Here is an 18634-nt window from a genome sequence, read left to right as displayed (position 1 = left end):
CTACCACTTTGACGTCGACTTCTCCCCCATCTGTTTACTGCAGAGTGGAGGGACTGGGAGACCCATGTTACTGACCAGACACTCTGTATCAGTGATGACTGTTTACTGCAGAGTGGAGGGACTGAGAGACCCATGTTACTGACCAGACACTCTATATCAGTGATGGCTGTTTACTGCAGAGCAGGAGGGACTGAGAGACCCATGTTACTGACCAGACACTCTATATCAGTGATGACTGTTTACTGCAGAGTGGAGGGACTGAGAGACCCATGTTACTGACCAGACACTCTATATCAGTGATGACTGTTTACTGCAGAGTGGAGGGACTGGGAGACCCATGTTACTGACCAGACACTCTATATCAGTGATGACTGTTTACTGCAGAGCAGGAGGGACTGAGAGACCCATGTTACTGACCAGACACTCTGTATCAGTGATGGCTGTTTACTGCAGAGCAGGAGGGACTGAGAGACCCATGTTACTGACCAGACACTCTATATCAGTGATGGCTGTTTACTGCAGAGCAGGAGGGACTGGGAGACCCATGTTACTGACCAGACACTCTATATCAGTGATGACTGTTTACTGCAGAGCAGGAGGGACTGAGAGACCCATGTTACTGACCAGACACTCTATATCAGTGATGACTGTTTACTGCAGAGTGGAGGGACTGGGAGACCCATGTTACTGACCAGACACTCTATATCAGTGATGACTGTTTACTGCAGAGTGGAGGGACTGGGAGACCCATGTTACTGACCAGACACTCTATATCAGTGATGACTGTTTACTGCAGAGTGGAGGGACTGAGAGACCCATGTTACTGACCAGACACTATATCAGTGATGGCAGTTTACTGCAGAGCAGAGGGACTGGGGGACCCATGTTACTGACCAGACACTATATCAGTGATGGCTGTTTACTGCAGAGCAGGAGGGACTGGTAGACCCATGTTACTGACCAGACACTCTATATCAGTGATGGCTGTTTACTGCAGAGCAGGAGGGACTGGGAGACCCATGTTACTGACCAGACACTCTATATCAGTGATGACTGTTTACTGCAGAGCAGGAGGGACTGAGAGACCCATGTTACTGACCAGACACTCTATATCAATGATGACTGTTTACTGCAGAGTGGAGGGACTTGGAGACCCATGTTACTGACCAGACACTCTATATCAGTGATGGCTGTTTACTGCAGAGCAGGAGGGACTGAGAGACCCATGTTACTGACCAGACACTATATCAGTGATGGCAGTTTACTGCAGAGCAGAGGGACTGGGAGACCCATGTTACTGACCAGACACTATATCTGTGATGGCTGTTTACTGCAGAGTGGAGGGACTGAGAGACCCATGTTACTGACCAGACACTCTATATCAGTGATGACTGTTTACTGCAGAGTGGAGGGACTGAGAGACCCATGTTACTGACCAGACACTCTATATCAGTGATGACTGTTTACTGCAGAGTGGAGGGACTGAGAGACCCATGTTACTGACCAGACACTCTGTATCAGTGATGGCTGTTTACTGCAGAGCAGGAGGGACTGAGAGACCCATGTTACTGACCAGACACTCTATATCAGTGATGGCTGTTTACTGCAGAGTGGAGGGACTGAGAGACCCATGTTACTGACCAGACACTCTATATCAGTGATGACTGTTTACTGCAGAGTGGAGGGACTGGGAGACCCATGTTACTGACCAGACACTCTGTATCAGTGATGGCTGTTTACTGCAGAGTGGAGGGACTGGGAGACCCATGTTACTGATCAGACACTCTATATCAGTGATGACTGTTTACTGCAGAGCAGGAGGGACTGAGAGACCCATGTTACTGACCAGACACTCTATATCAGTGATGACTGTTTACTGCAGAGTGGAGGGACTGAGAGACCCATGTTACTGACCAGACACTCTGTATCAGTGATGACTGTTTACTGCAGAGTGGAGGGACTGGGAGACCCATGTTACTGACCAGACACTCTGTATCAGTGATGGCTGTTTACTGCAGAGTGGAGGGACTGAGAGACCCATGTTACTGACCAGACACTCTATATCAGTGATGACTGTTTACTGCAGAGCAGGAGGGACTGAGAGACCCATGTTACTGACCAGACACTCTGTATCAGTGATGGCTGTTTACTGCAGAGTGGAGGGACTGGGAGACCCATGTTACTGACCAGACACTCTATATCAGTGATGACTGTTTACTGCAGAGCAGGAGGGACTGAGAGACCCATGTTACTGACCAGACACTCTGTATCAGTTTTGGCTGTTGGAATGTAAAGCTATTTAACACTTATTTTAAGAAAAATATACCACATTTAATAGATAAATACCACTTACAGCACCTTTAACTCATTCAGGGCCAAACCCCAGAAAAGTCGGGTTTTCATCGTTATTTCTTTTATTCGATATTTCCATTCATTATCCATCCAGGGAGCCTGGTGTTATCATAGGGAATGAGTCTGAGATCGCAAAAGTGCAATACCGGCCACATCCTACCAGGCGGCGGTATCGAGCACCCTTTGAAACTGTGTCTTGGGCTGTGCGTCGATTATATAGGTCCGGGCGGACTTTTCCATGTCGGGCAAGGGGAGCGGTTGTCCCGATCGGCTTGAGGAGTGTCAAATGCTCCAGATGAATGATAATAATAATAATAATAATATAATAATAATGCAGGACCTGTTCAGAGGTCTTTAACACTTTGGCTTCCGCAGTCTTGCGGCAATTTATGCCTCAGAGGACAGCGGTTTGTTTACAAACCTATGTACTTTCTAAGAGATATATATATCATTTATAGTATTGCTATCTGTCCATTCTCATTGTCACTTGAGTGCATAAACCGTGCCTTCATAATGGCTTAAAGAAAATAAAAATCCATCGGTTGGTTGTCATTTTATAGCGCTGTGAATATAAGGTTTGTCGCGCTTTTCGTCTAGTCTTTTTTCCAGGAAGCTATATAATAGGCTAAACGTTGGCGCCGTTATATCAAACGCCATTTCTGCTGTATATATACGAATGAAATAAAACAAACTGCGTAGCATCCGGACTATTACAGAGCATCTATGGATGAAATGGGGGCGGCGGGGAACGCCGATTAGTATTATTGATTAGCAATATAGTGTGCGTTCAATCAGCCATGTTCACTGATCATCACGTTGGGTTTTAAAACAATGTCCAATCCAGCTGTCATTTGGGGGAATAGTGTCAAAAATACGTTCGGTAACTGGATCAAAGATGGAGGGTCTTCGTTTGGAATCGAGGCTCATATGATCCCCTTAAATCCCCTCAATGATACTGTGCAGTGGAGCGATGGCACCCCTAAGCGGATCTGGCCGGTAGTGCATGTTTAGAAAATCAAATATGTGGGTAGGTAATGGATCTCGATAGCGGACGTTAATAGCGTTATAAATATGGAATAAAACAATAACAACTTGCCACGAGTATATACGTGGCTCTGGTCCACAACGCATGGAATCGAAACACGTATATACTCGTGGACGGACGGCATAGTGTTAATAGGCATGCAATTATCCTCAATGTTAGCGGTTAGCACACACGGTTAGCACACACACACACCGGAACACACGCATATTGTTTTTTGTAGGATCGCCGATGCGATTCGTCTCTGCGCTTAACCCATCCCGTCGTCCTTCCCCCCAAGGGCAGCCGGGAGCAGACAGAAGTCTGCAAGGGCCGCGCCCGGGGACCAATCCAAGTGCTCCTGCCCGTCTTTGTCAAGGACGCCACAGCGTTAGCGATCTGTTGTTGTGCATGTTTTTCCATTGGGTTTATCTTATCGGGGGGGAAACCGTTGCGAGCACGGGGAGAACATGCAAACTCCACACAGAAATGCCTGGGAGATACCCCACCTGGGTACCTGGCATCATGGAAACCTGGTCCCCAAGCGGGAATCGAACCCTGGACCTTCTTGCTGTGAGGCGACAGTAGGGATGGGAATTGATAGGATTTTATCGATACGATTCCATTATCGATTCTGCTTATCGATTCGATTCTTTATCGATACCCTTATCGATACCTGATCAATTTATAATTTACATAAATAAATTGGAAATGCAACAGAACTACATTTACATTTACATTTAGCTGACGCTTTTATCCAAAGCAACTTACAAGTTCTGTACGACAAGCCATCAGGAAGGGCACAACTCTATCAGCTGAGCAACAATGTTCATCAAAGTGTTGAGTGCTACAGTGTAGGTTCGTTTATTAGGACAAGTGCATGACAGTACGGTTAGTTAGGGTTAGATATATATTTTTTTATTCAGATAATGGTTGAAGAAGTGCGTCTTTAGTCGACGGCGAAAGATTGGACGTGATTCGGCTGTCCTAACTGGGGTGGGTAGTTCATTCCACCATTGTGGGGCAAGGACTGAGAATAGGCGACTTCTCTTTGATGACCCTCCCGGAGCTTGGATAGGAGTAGGTCTGAGGCGGCCAGAAGATGCAGAGCGTAGGGGTCTAAGCTGGTTAGAATAACAACATGCAACTTGACATTTCTGATTGTCATTTATTGTTGAGCCCCCATGTCAGAAAAATACAAAAACTGTAAAAAATAAAACATTAACTATAGCCTACACTTAAATAAAATAATGTATTTGAGATTCTCTTAAAATGTATTTATTTTTTTTATTCTTAAACTAATTTAAGCAACATTTGTATGTTGCACCACCACGGTACTTCCTGGCTTACAGTGTACAGACGTGTAAACAAACACTCCGTCTCTTATTATATGTGAACTAAAGAGTACAAGGTTTACACAACAGCCCCCACCTGCTGTTTTATTGTATTTGTACCTGTACTATCCGCTGTCAGCTGTTTATCTCTCTTTGTGCGCTTGATTAAATAGCGTTAGCTCACGTTAGCTCCGCGGCTAATTTGAGCTCACCCTGAACTAAATCAATGACTAGGTTCTAAAGCATTCAAGTAGTTTTCACTGCACATAGAAGTAGCCAAACAGCGGGAGCATTTCGGGAGCATATTACCAAAACCCAGGCAATTTCGAGCCCTTAAGGAATCAAATAGAGTCTGCCATGGCTACATGCTAACGTTATTGCGCAACTGTAGGAAAAACCTGGCAGCGATAGGGGAATCAAAAGTCACGGGAGCCACACGGTTCCAGGCATCGGCCAATTAGGTTTTCGATTCCCATCCCATTCCCATCCCATTCCCATCCCATTCCCATCCCTAGTGTTAACCACTACACCACTGTGCCGCCCTGTCCGATGTATGGCGGATTATTTTGGCGACACGATCGACACCAATACTGGGACTCGTGATCAGATAGTGATGCACGATATATCGGCCGCAACGGAATACGTTGTGGACTAACGTTACACACATACGCTCGGATACATACGCTCGGATGTGTAAAAAAACTGCCGATATGGAAGTTTTTTTACACATCGGTATCGGTACGATATCAAGATAGGGCCGATATGGGCCGATATTAAAAAAATATTAATATTTTTTTTATATACATGTTTTGGCCTCAAATAGTTTCAAAATATCAGTCATTTCTGAAAATAAGTTACAAAAGTAAAAAAAATTATGCGTTTTGGAAAATAGCTCTTTATTTGATTATCATAAAAAAGTGTTTTCTATACAGAGATATCGACATCGGTAAATATCGGTATCGGCCAGAACAGCAATATTAATATCGGTTATCAGTATCGGCCACAATTTTCACATCGGTGATCACTAAGATCAGATAATTGGAATATTCTTTTTGGGGCACATCCTAGTCAAGGTAAGGGCTATATGATATCAATCTTGTGTTGATCAAAGCATGCCTTCATTGCAATCCGAGCGTATGTGTGTAACGTTAGTCCACAACGTATTCCGTTGGTGATGATCAAAGCACCAAAGACCCCCCCCCCCCCCCCCCACCGTTTCATGCATTCATGATGGAACATAATACCTATCATATGCAGTTGATACGGGTTGCTCACTCACTGCTACTACTCAATAGTAGCCACTAGCCTGCGGACTGCCTAATACTATGCAATGGCGAGAGAACTATTGGAGATTATTATGAAGAGGACAAAACGATCACACTTATGGATGATAAGGTGCGTTTTCACCAGACTACATTGGACTCAGCACTTCTGGTAAATCCTAAAAATACTATAGTCAAACCGGCCGAGCATGTAACACTATCTGTCGCCGACAACAGAGTTGAAAAAGTAAGTAAGTAAAGTAAGTAAGTAATTTATTTATAGAGCACATTTAAAAGCTCGAGAGCCAACCAAAGTGCTGTACAGTACAGTCAAAGCAGAAAATCAATGTCCTATAAAATACACAAATACAAAAAGGCACAACAGGACAGGACGCGTGTATACCTTCCGCAACGGAATTCGGTTTCCGGGTTCCTCCGATTGGCCGCGACCGCCACGTGACCCGCCCCCCTATCCAGCGCTGCCGCCCACGGACTCGCTCGCTTCCTCAATTTATACGCATGGAAGTATTGACTGAATGAATGAATGAATGAAAACTTTATTTAACAGATTGCAGAATGGGTACAATACAGTACGGCTCAATACACACAATTGTTAAGGGGATGCAGACCTGAGAAAGACGTTTGTCAGGGTCCCCCATTTTCAATTCATATAGAACGACTACGCCGTAACAAATCATGCCTTTACACATATGTTGGATTATGTCATTGGTTTGTCATGACAAACAAATTACCCGCTGGCTACAACAACACTCAGTGACTGCATGTAGTCAGAGCCAGAGCTCAGCGATGCCGCTCGCGGCAGCACATTCTCGCCGCGGGCTGAGCTCTGCTGTCCGCTAGAGCAAGCCAGAGACAGCCGGCGATGCGATATTTTATTTGTTTGTCATGACAAACCAATTACATAATCCAACATATGTGTAAAGGCACAACATATTCCAGTTAACGGTATCTTTTTTTAATGATTTGTTACGGGGTAGTCGTTCTATATGAATTGAAAATGGGGGACCCTGATGTAAACAAGACAAACGTCTTTCTCAGGTCTGCATCCCCTTAACAATTGTGTGTATTGAGCCGTACTGTATTGTACCCATTCTGCAATCTGTTAAATACAGTTTTCATTCATTCATTCATTCAGTCAATACTTCCATGCGTATAAATTGAGTCTAGGTTAGCTGTGTCAGAGGGGTTGAGGGGAAGGTAGATTTGGGAGTCATCGGCATAAAAGTGATATGAAATGTTGTGTTTCTGGATGATTTCGGCCAGGGGGAGCATGTAGATGGAGAAGAGTATGGGGGCCAGGATGGAACCTTGGGGGACCCCATACGGTAGACTAGCTGTGGGGGAGGAGTGTCCACCCAAACTGACCGAAAAGGAGCGGCCGCTCAAGTAGGATACGAACCAGTTTAGGGCAGACCCCCCAATACCTAGCCTGTATTCGAGACGATCGACCAGGGTGGAGTGGTCGACCGTGTCGAACGCGGCAGAGAGGTCCAGGAGGAGAAGCATGGCACAGCTACCTGAGTCGATGGTGAAAAGCAGGAAAAGGTTTTGAGAACCCCCTGGAATACAACCATGTGGCCCGCCACCGGTGTTGGTTTGTGTGTGCGTGCGGTGCCGGGGACCGGGCCGTACCATCTGGGCTTTAGGGGAGCCCTCCGCGGCCAGCTTCTCCAGCAGCCCCTTGGCCCGGGGGATGTCCAGGCCCATGTAGTCTCCGAACAGCAGGGCGTAGGCCACCTTCTCCGTGGCCCGGTGGTGGCCTCTCTCCGCCAGCCTCAACAGCTGCTCGTACAGCCTGCGGGGACCAGGAGAGCCAGGGACAGGTTAGTGACGGGTTGACGTTGGGTACTTCTCAGGGGAGATTTAAAAAAGCCTTAAAACGGATAAAATAATTCAGGAGTACAGTTTTTTTTTTTTTTTTTTTTTTTTTATATATCTTTTTTCCTCCTCCTTTTTCCTCCGATTTTCTCCCATCCCAATGTTAGTCGTTATGCCAATTCCCAATCCCCTTCCTGGTCGCTGCGCACTTACCCCCCACAGTCGGTCTGGGAGAGTGGAGGCTATCACGTGCTTCCTCCGACACACGTCCAGCCAATCAACCGCTTCTTTTCACCTGGCAGCGCGGATTCTCACTGAGAGGGCGTAGCGTGTGGAAGGATCACACTATCCCACTTAGATCCTATCCGCGCTTAGCAGGCGCCCCGACAGAACTGTAGGAGTCGCTGTTTACAACGACCCGGACCCACCCCGCCAGCTTCTCCCACCCTCTAATACTGCCAATTGTATTAGTGTGAACGGCCAGCCAAGCTGGTGACAACCCCGGAGCTGTGAGCTGGATTCGAACAGGCGAATCCAGCCGCTCCGGGGTTAGGAGTACAGTTTTGAGTAAACATCAAACATTTGTTTTTTTCTTTAAAAAAATTATATCGTGCAGCATATTTTAAGTTTTTCTTTCTTATAATAAAACATATTTCGTTTTTAAGAATTTATAAAGGATAGGCAAAAATAAGCATGTGCTTCAGCCTATTCCTTTTTTTCGGGCGTTGATTTTGGATTTTGTGTGTGAGCTTACATTTGTGATTTTTTATTTTTTTTGCAAGTCCACACGGGTGTGTTTGATTTGTCTGTAAACAAAAAATAAACTTCATTCATTCAGTTAAAGGGGACATGCATTGCTATTCCTTGCACTATTTGGGCAACTTTACACAATTCCTGTGAGTCTATGGAACACATCTGTAAGGTTTTTTTCAAAAAAAATCACTGTTTTATATTTCTAATCAAGTACTCAAAAGCATCATTTTTCTACCTCAGGATTTCAGGCTGTGTTGGCCTGGCTCCGCCCATAAGCGCTTTGAGTGACAGTCACCCACACAGTCTGCGAGTGGCAGACAGAGAGAGATATAGAGATTGAGGGGGATACTAATGAATTTGGCCGTGGGGGGGCATAATCCCATGGGACAATGCATCGGTAACTTGTTTCAAATGACAATATATACCTCTGTGATTATTATTGTACGGATCGGAATATGGGTGTGCGCGTGGGTGCATGCGCAGATATTACAGTGATATGCTGGTGCTCGACTGCGAGGGAGAGAGAGAGATAAAGAGGGAGAGAGAGAGAGAGAGAGAGAGAGAGAGAGAGAGAGAGAGAGAGAGAGAGACGCATTTACACAAGGAGGAGTCAGTAGGAGGAGTCAGTAGGAGGAGGAGTTAGGAGTCAGTAGGAGGAGGAGTCAGTAGAATGAGGAGTCAGTAGGAGGAGTCAGTAGGTGTCAGTAGGGGGAGGAGTCAGTAGGAGGAGTCAGTAGGTGCCAGTAGGGGGAGGAGTCAGTAGGAGTCAGTAGGAGGATGAGTCAGTAGGAGGAGTCAGTAGGAGGAGGAATCAGTAGGGGGAGGAGTCAGTATGAGGAATCAGTAGGAGGAGTCAGTAGGGGGATGAGTCAGTAGGAGGAGTCAGTAGGGGGATGAGTCAGTAGGGGGATGCGTCAGTAGGATGAGTCAGTAGGAGGAGTCAGTAGGGGGATGAGTCAGTGGGAGGAGTCAGTATGAGTCAGTAGGTACAGGGGGAGGAGTCAGTAGGGGGAGGATTCAGTAGGGGGAGGAGTCAGTAGGGGAGGAGTCAGTAGGATGAGTCAGTAGGAGTAAATCAGTAGGAGGAGTCAGTAGGAGTAAGTCAGGGGAGGAATCAGTAGGAGGAGGAGTCAGTAGGGGAGGAGTCAGTAGGATGAGTCAGTAGGAGTAAGTCAGGGGAGGAGTCAGTAGGAGGAGGAGTCAGTAGGTGTCAGCAGGGGAAGGAGTTAGCAGGGGGAGGAGTCAGTAGGAGTCAGTAGGAGGAGGAGTCAGTGTGAGGATGAGTCAGTAGGAGGAGTCAGTAGGGGGAGGAGTCAGTAGGGGGGTGAGTCAGTAGGGGGAGGAGTAAGTATGATGAGTCAGTAGGAGTCAGTAGGAGGAGTCAGTAGGATGAGGAGTCAGTAGGGGGAGGAGTCAGTATGTGTCAGTAGGGGGAGGAGTCAGCAGGGGGAGGAGTCAGTAGGAGGAGTCAGTATGGGGATGAGTCAGTAGGGGGCGTAGGGGGAGGAGTCAGTAGGGGGAGGAGTCAGTAGTGGGATGAGTCAGTGGGGGAGGAGTCAGTAGGAGGAGTCAGTAGGAGTAGGAGGAGGAGTCAGTAGGAGTCAGTAGGGGAAGGAGTCAGTAGGAAGAGGATTCAGTAGGAGGTGTCAGCAGGGGGAGGAGTCAGTGGGAGGTGTCAGTAGGGGGAGGAGTGAGTAGGAGGAGTCAGTAGGAGGAGTCAGTAGGAGGAGTAGGAGGAGGAGTCAGTAGGAGTCAGTAGGGGAAGGAGTCAGTAGGAAGAGGATTCAGTAGGAGGTGTCAGCAGGGGGAGGAGTCAGTGGGAGGTGTCAGTAGGGGGAGGAGTGAGTAGGAGGAGTGAGTAGGAGGAGTCAGTAGGAGGAGGAGTCAGTAGGAGTCAGTAGGGGGAGGGGTCAGTAGGAGGAGGTGTCAGCAGGGGGAGGAGTCAGTGGGAGGTGTCAGTAGGGGGAGGAGTCAGTAGGAGGAGGTGTCAGTAGTGGGATGAGTCAGTGGGGGAGGAGTCAGTAGGAGGAGTCAGTAGGAGTAGGAGGAGGAGTCAGTAGGAGTCAGTAGGGGAAGGAGTCAGTAGGAAGAGGATTCAGTAGGAGGTGTCAGCAGGGGGAGGAGTCAGTGGGAGGTGTCAGTAGGGGGAGGAGTGAGTAGGAGGAGTCAGTAGGAGGAGTCAGTAGGAGGAGTAGGAGGAGGAGTCAGTAGGAGTCAGTAGGGGAAGGAGTCAGTAGGAAGAGGATTCAGTAGGAGGTGTCAGCAGGGGGAGGAGTCAGTGGGAGGTGTCAGTAGGGGGAGGAGTGAGTAGGAGGAGTGAGTAGGAGGAGTCAGTAGGAGGAGGAGTCAGTAGGAGTCAGTAGGGGGAGGGGTCAGTAGGAGGAGGTGTCAGCAGGGGGAGGAGTCAGTGGGAGGTGTCAGTAGGGGGAGGAGTCAGTAGGAGGAGGTGTCAGCAGAGTGTGTGCTCACTCTTTCTTCTGGCTCCTCCTGGTGGTGGTGTTGAGCATGTGCAGCACGGCCTGGTACTGCTCCTCCACCTCCTCCGCCTGCAGACGCTGCTCCGCCTGCTCCTCGGCTGGGGGGGGGGGGGGGTCACAGCACAGGTACAAGTGTTTGAGGGGGAACGCTGACCTGTTGTGCTTTAACCCTTTCACTGCCGCACTGCCAAAACGGTTAACCCTTTCACTGCGACAACACACAGAAGGATAACCCTCTCACTGCCACACACGACCATAGGCTTAGAGTGGTGGCAGTGAGCCTACATTGATGGATATAACCGTGGCAGGGAATGTGTTAAGACCCACCTTTTCTCTCTGGCTTTCGACACCATGTAGCTTGTTGATTTTATGATCTTATTGTTTTACTGTGTTATTGTTGTATCGTTTTGTTACTGTGTCCTTTGCTTTACATTTTTTTTAAGTACTCTGATGATCTATTTTAATTTGTATTGCTGCCTATGTTTACCCCTTTTTGGTACTCTTGTTTTTTTTCTATTTTTTGTGCTACTTATAGTTTTTTTTTATATGCTCCCTCTGTACAGCACTTTGTGCCCCTGTGGCTGTTAAAGCGCTTTATAAATAAAGTTGGATTGGATGACCTGTTGTGCTTTAAAGGTCCCATGCATTATAAATGGCATTTTCCAGTGTTTAGCATTGTTTCCTAGCAATGGGGGATTATATCAATGTGGTCTGTGTCGTTAATTATCATATTGACTCATCAGTCTAGTCTCGAGTTCACGAGATCTTCCCTCACTCAACTAAGCCGTTCTGATTCTACTATGTTGCTGACGTGAATAAGGAACTGATCTGCAGTAACGCTCCCTCTATGGTTGTAGCACATAGTGTAACCCGGCACTTCCTCAAACGGGTTTTGACAGAGAGGCAGAGAACGAGCGAGCGAGAGAGGGAGATAGAGAGAGATACAGAGAGAGAGGGAGGGAGAAAGAGGGAGGGAGAGAGAGGGACCGTGCGGTCCCCGCGTGCAGGAGTGTGTGTAAATATGTGACTAGCCGTAGACAGTAGGGACTTTTTTTTTTTTTTTACATATTATGAAAGTACAGATTCATACCTTCAAAATAAGCCATCACTTGAACATTTTGGTGGGATACTTTTCAAGCTACTTCCTATGAATCCTGGTGATTATCACAAAACGTATTCGGAGAAAATGGCCTTGAAAGTTTTACACTTACAGTGTTAAACAACTACAACCCTACCCAGAATGCATTATAATCCATGGGCCCCCCTCGCCTATTGCTTATTAACAGCGGAGGAGTGCTGCCGTTGCTTCCGCGTTTTCCCTGATTGGCTGCGACACGCCCCGCGGCAGGCGCGGCAGCCGCAGAGCGGAGCGGCAGAGCTTGCGGCATTATGTAGCCGCAATCCGCCATGATTTTCATTCGAAGCTTAGCTCACCTGGCAGTGCTCCGGTCCTGCGGTCCGTTGGTGACAAGTTCGAATCCCATAATTTTTTTTTTTTTTTTTAACGTGTATTCTTTCGCCGGTTAAGGTTAGGCATGGTTAAGGTTAAGGTTAAGTGTTACAAAGGATCAGATTAAACCGAATATATATATTTATTTATTGATATATATTGCATAGTATTTGTATATCGTTTGATATCCCCTGTATATTCCTTGTACATATACACAGAATATCCCTTTAGCCCAGACCATAATAGTTCATTCTCCTATTGGACAGCGGTCCACCGGCGCCAGGGACCGGCCTCCGGAGTCAGGTTCAAAGTCACCGTCAAGACGTGTCTGGACATGCCCGGCCTTGCCCAGGGATACGCGACAGAAATGAGATTGGTACTAGTTTGTTCACCGTGCGTATAAATACGGCGCAGGTGAATATAGAAGCCCCTTCTTAGCCTTAGTATGTTACCCAATAAGTTGAAGCCTCACCCACGATACAACGTGCGGTGAAGTATGGCCTGTTTGGCCCCAGAATAGAGCATTGAGACCGTGTGCGAATTAATAACTGAATTGTCAGAGTTTGGCGCTATACCGTCGAGTGCGACATATTTCTATTAAGTCATTAATAGTCTATTTGTGTATAGTGTATCGTGCGGTTAAAGTTCTACAGTGACCAGCATCTCCAACGCTTCCTCGTATTAGCTAGAGTTCTTATCCAGGCTGGGCTGACCACATGGCGCTTTCACCCGAGGAGACCTAGACGAGAACCGTATAGACATGTACACTGGATTAATCTACCCAACGACTACATAGCCCTTTGCGGCTGGAATATATTTGCTTTGGTCCTGTGATTTATGGAGCGGATAATCGCCGACGCCTGCACGTGTTGGATTTACCCCGCGAGGAGTCAAGTCGAGTCGGCGCCTCAGAGAGCCTGAGGCCGACTAGCTTTCTTCACTGTGGAGCTACAGTCTACGGAGAACAGCTGTATTCGTCTGTGGATCAAGAGGCTATTGCACCGGCTCCTGTACCTGGATTCAAGATTCAAGATTCAAGAGTTTTAATTGTCACGGCATACAGGTATACAATGAAATGCGGCTGGTCTTGCCCGCGACGATGTGCAATACAGTGGTACAACATATAATAGAATCCAATAAAAATACAGTGGTACAACATATTAATAGAATCCAATAAAACAGTGCAATAAACAGGTACATGGTGTGCCATCTCGGTATCTGTACATTAGTATTTACAGAGCATATAGGACATGCTAGTTAGCTTTAGTAGTGCAATACACTGTTCCTGATGTTATACTACTTTAAGTGGCCTTTCCTCTGGCCATAAGTGTGCGTGTGTGCGTCATGAGTGTTAAAGTGGCTGCTAGTGTGTGAGCGTGCTCAGCGTGCGTGTCGTGTATGTACTTGTGTGTGGATAGTTCAGTTTCTGTGTCTCTCAATGTTCATTGTTCAAGGCTCTGATGGCCTGGGGGAAGAAGCTTAGCCTAAGCCTCTCCGTCTTAGTCTCTAGAATTCGCAGGCGTCTGCCTGACCTCAGCAGCTGGAACAGGCTGTTATTGGGGTGGTGGGGGTCTTTCATTATCCTGCAGGCTCTGGATTTGCACCTCTTGTTGTATAGAGCCTGCAGGGGAGGTAGCGCAATACCCGTGGTACGCTCGGCTGAGCGCACCACTCTCTGTAGGGCCTTCTTGTCCTGTGCCGTGCTGTTCCCATACCAGGCAGTGATGTTTCCGGTCAAGATGCTCTCTACAGCTCCTGAGTAGAAGGACTGGAGTATCTTCCCCGATACTCTGAACTTCCTTAACTGTCTCAGGTGGTAGAGGCGCTGCTTCGCTTTCTTTACTACTGTGTTTATGTGTGTTGACCATGTCAGGTCCTCTGAGATGTGGACCCCCAGGTACTTGAAGCTGCTCACCCTGTCCACGGTAGCCCCGTTAATCCTCAGTGGTGTGTGTGTCTCCCGCTGTCCTCTCCTATAATCCACGATCAGCTCCTTGGTTTTACCAATGTTCAGGAGCAGGCTGTTGTCCTGGCACCAACGTTCCAGTACCTCAACCTCCTCCCGGTAGGCCTTCTCGTCGTTGTCCGAGATCAGCCCCACCACCACCGTGTCGTCGGCGAACTTCACAATGGAGTTGGAGCTGAACTTGGCCACACAGTCGTGTGTGTAGAGTGAGTACAGCAGGGGGCTTAGAACACAGCCCTGGGGGGACCCGATGCTCAGGGTGATGGTGTTGGAGGTCTGACCCCCCACCCTGACCGCCTGGGGTCTTTCACTCAGAAAGTCCAGTACCCAGGCGCTCAGGGCGGAGCTCAGGCCTAGCTCGATCAGCTTGTCCACCAGTCTGGTGGGGACTATGGTGTTGAACGCTGAGCTGTAGTCAATGAACAACAGTCTCACATAGCCCCCCTTCTGACGGTCAAGGTGGGAGAGAGTGCTGTGCAGTACCTGGGAGACCGCGTCATCAGTGGACCTGTTTGTCCTGTATGCAAATTGCATAGGGTCCATATCACTGGGGAGAGAGGCACAAATGTGGTCCTTGACCAGCCTCTCGAAACATTTCATGACCACAGAGGTGAGTGCCACCGGTCTGTAATCATTTGGACATGTTGGGGAGGGTTTCTTCGGTACAGGGATGATGGTAGACATCTTGAAGCAGGCAGGGACTACTGACTCCGCCAGGGATTGATTAAATATGGCGGTGAACACCGGGGCAAGCTGGTTTGCACAGGACTTAAGTATGCGTCCTGTTATACCATCTGGGCCTGCAGCCTTCCTGGTGTTCACCTGCATAAATGCTCTTCTCACACTGTGTTCCGACAACGAGAGAGCGCCCCCGCCCCCCCGCGGTTGCCCCCCCCCCTCCACAACAGCCGGTGCGCCAGTGACGTCACTAGCCAGAGGGCTAGCGGCGACACTGTCTACACCGAACCGAGCGTAGAAGGAGTTGAGTTTGTCCGCTAGAGAGGCGTCGTCGCTCCCCATTGAGGGGGCGCTGACTTTGTAGTCAGTTATTGTCTTCAGTCCCCTCCACAAGCCTCTTGTGTCGTTTTGTGCCATTTGTGTCTCCAGTTTCTCAGCATATGTCCTCTTAGCAAGTTTAACAGCCTTGCGTAGAGTGTAGACTGAAGCCTTGTATTCTTCCATATTTCCTGACTCTCTGCCCAGGTTATAAGCCGTGGTGCGTGAGTTTAGGGCTGTTCTTATAGTGCTGTCCACCCAAGGTTTCTGGTTTGGGAAAACCCGCGCCGTCTTTGTGAGGACAATGCCGTCTGCCACTGTAGTTATGTAGCTTACAACGGTATCAGCATACTCGCTGACGTCACTGGCGCTTCCTTCAAACATGTCCCAGTCTGTATCCTTGAACGCGTCACGGAGCTCGGCCTCTGATTCGTCAGACCACTTTTTTGTCTCACGTGACACGACGACTTCGCGTGATCTCTGTTTGTATGCTGGGATTAAAAAGATGGAGTCGTGATCGCTCGCGCTTACAGAGCCCATCAGTGGCGGAGCCGCTACAGCCTTGTAGGCAGCTCTGAACGGGGTGTAGCAGTGGTCGAGTGTGTTCCCCCCTCTTGTGGAGCAGGCGATGTGCTGAAAAAAGGTCGGCATCACTTTTTTCAGGTTTGCCTGGTTGAAATCACCAGTCACTATCGTCGCGGCTTCCGGGTGCTTGATCTGCTGTTTGTTGATGTGGTCGTGTAATTCCCCCAGCGCTTTGCCGGTATTTGCCTGTGGATGAATATACACAACGGATATAATGACTGCGGTAAATTCACGGGGTAGGTGGTACGGCCTGCACAGGATTTGGAGATGTTCCATATCTGGGGAGCATGAACTTGAGAGGACATGTACTTCCTTGGGATTAACCCAGAGATTGTTCGTGAGGATGCAGACCCCACCTCCGACGCTCTTCCCAGAGGATGCCTGGAGTCTCCTTAGTCATCGTTGACCAGACGTTCTACTACCGACAGATCTTCTACCCCTGCTGGCTTACAACCAGGGGGAACCCCTTCCAGTATCTCCCGCTATATTACTAGTGTACCATAGATATAATTCCCTAAGATTCAGGTTGTATAATTACCTCCTGCGTAACCAGAGAATGGACATTCGTTGTTGATTTGCCTACGCACATTCCTTTGCCTTACAAGTGCATTCAAAGAATAATGTAAAGTATCCTATGTACCTTTTGCTCCATTAAATACTTGATTATACCTTTGTTTGGAACCGATTTCATTGTGGGAAGTGTTCATCATATTCATATATCGTGTACTGTATGGCCAATAATTAAAGTACATAAAGCGGTAGTGGTTTAATGATACCATACTTATCAATACAGTCAGGGAATTGTACCCCTCAGTTACATTAAGGTTAGGCATTGTTTCGGAGTTGGTTAAGGTTAGAACGGTTAAGTTTAGGCGCTGTTAAGGAGCTGGTTAAGGTTAGAGTTTGTCTTAGAGAATGGCAATATTCTTTCTATGTAAGTAAGTAAGTAAGTAAGTAAGTATTTATAAAGCACCTTTCATACATGTCATGTAGCTCAAAGTGCTGTACACAATTATAGGCATATATAACGATAAAAGCAATAAAGTCATAGTGATCAGTTAAGATCAATGTTAAAAAATAATAATAATAATAATAATAGTAACGTAAAAATGAAAATAACGTAAAAACAGTCATTTGCTTACCAGTTTGGGAGAACAGGTCCGCACAAACATTTCCGCTCAGTGGCAACCGGAAATGCACTAAACCAATGCACTTGTATGGTAGGTAGCAATGTTTAGGTCTTATAATGCTAGTGTAGTTACGTTTTTATCAGTGGTCATAGTTGGGTCCATAGTGCTTTACCAAGTCCCACGGATCCATCAGTGGCCGTGTATTGTGTGCGTATGTACCCGTTCGCTCATGTGGTCAGTGGCCAGAGTTGGGTCCACAGGACTTATCCAAGTCCCATGGACCCATCAGTGGCCGCGTCTTGTGGTAGAAAGAAAGAAAAAGAAAAACGCATAAAGAAAACAGTCTAAAGTTTGAAAGTTTGGGAGGTCCGCAAAATGTGGTTCTATGGTTAAGGTTAAGGTTAGGCATGGTTAAGGTTAAGGTTAGGCATTGTTTCGGAGTTGGTTAAGGTTAGAACGGTTAAGTTTAGGCGCTGTTAAGGAGCTGGTTAAGGTTAGCGTTTGTCTTAGAGAATGGCAATAGACAGCCTATTTCCGCACTGCCGTTCTCTCGCGATGCCGCGGTCACATGGTCACATTGTCACATTCTTGCACTCCTCCGCTGTTAAAAAGCAACACGCGCCCCCCTCTCTCTCTGGCGGCAATTAACACCTGGCCACGTTCTAGTGCAGGCTCTTTTGTTATGACAATGAATGTCTTGTGGCACTGCAAATACACAGGAAAAGTCATGATAGTTTATATCAAATTTAGTGTGGTAGTGAAAGGTTAACCTTCTGTAGTGTGGTAGTGAAAAATTAACCTTCCGTGTGTGTGGTAGTGAAAGGTTAACCTTCTGTAGTGTGGTAGTGAAAGGTTAACCTTCTGTAGTGTGGTAGTGAAAAGTTAACCTTCTGTAGTGTGGTAGTGAAAGGTTAACCTTCTGTAGTGTGGTAGTGAAAGGTTAACCTTCTGTATTGTGGTAGTGAAAGGTTAACCTTCTGTAGTGTGGTAGTGAAAGGTTAACCTTCTGTAGTGTGGTCAGGGAACAAAATAACTAGAGACGCCCATCGCCAAATGCGTGTAGATTTACCGTCTGGCGTCTGAAAATAATAGTCTGCCCGCCAGCTGGCGTGTAGTTCATATCGATACTCTTATTTTGAAAATCCTGTGCGGGTCTCATTGCCGCCCCAAGCGCAGCTCCAGTCATAATATCTGGGCTCCGGCAGCTAGAAACTTTCCGTTCATATGATACTCTTATTTTGAAAACCCCTGTAGCAACTCCGCGAGTCATATCCGCCCCAGTCCGTGCTTCTGCTCCATTAAAGCCGAGCAGAGCAGCGATACACAGCATGCAGCCATAGAGCAGACTATTTGATTCCTTAAGGGCTCGAAGTTGCCTGGGTTTTGGTTATATGCTCCCGAAATGCTCCCGCTGTTTGACTGCTTCTATGTGCAGTGAAAACTACTATGATTTGCAACCTAGTTATTCA

The 18634-nt window shown here is 47.3% G+C and overlaps 1 protein-coding gene across 2 annotated transcripts in view; it reads right to left on the bottom strand.

Annotated features, from left to right (window-relative positions):
* Positions 1–18634, bottom strand: part of sel1l (SEL1L adaptor subunit of SYVN1 ubiquitin ligase) — a 157862-nt gene that overhangs the window by 104950 nt on the left and 34278 nt on the right. For both annotated transcript variants that reach the window (XM_084315133.1, XM_084315134.1), the window contains exons 6-7: positions 11031–11136; positions 7623–7785 (exon numbers count right to left, since the gene is read on the bottom strand). In XM_084315133.1, the coding sequence (XP_084171259.1) occupies positions 7623–7785; positions 11031–11136 (269 nt within the window). The remainder of the gene's footprint in view (positions 1–7622; positions 7786–11030; positions 11137–18634) is intronic.

Source organism: Notolepis coatsorum (assembly GCF_963971535.1).
Source record: "Notolepis coatsorum genome assembly, chromosome: 5".
NCBI classification, from domain to species: domain Eukaryota; kingdom Metazoa; phylum Chordata; class Actinopteri; order Aulopiformes; family Paralepididae; genus Notolepis; species Notolepis coatsorum.
Note: the sequence above shows the minus strand (reverse complement) of the source record. Positions and strands in the feature narration are given on the sequence as shown.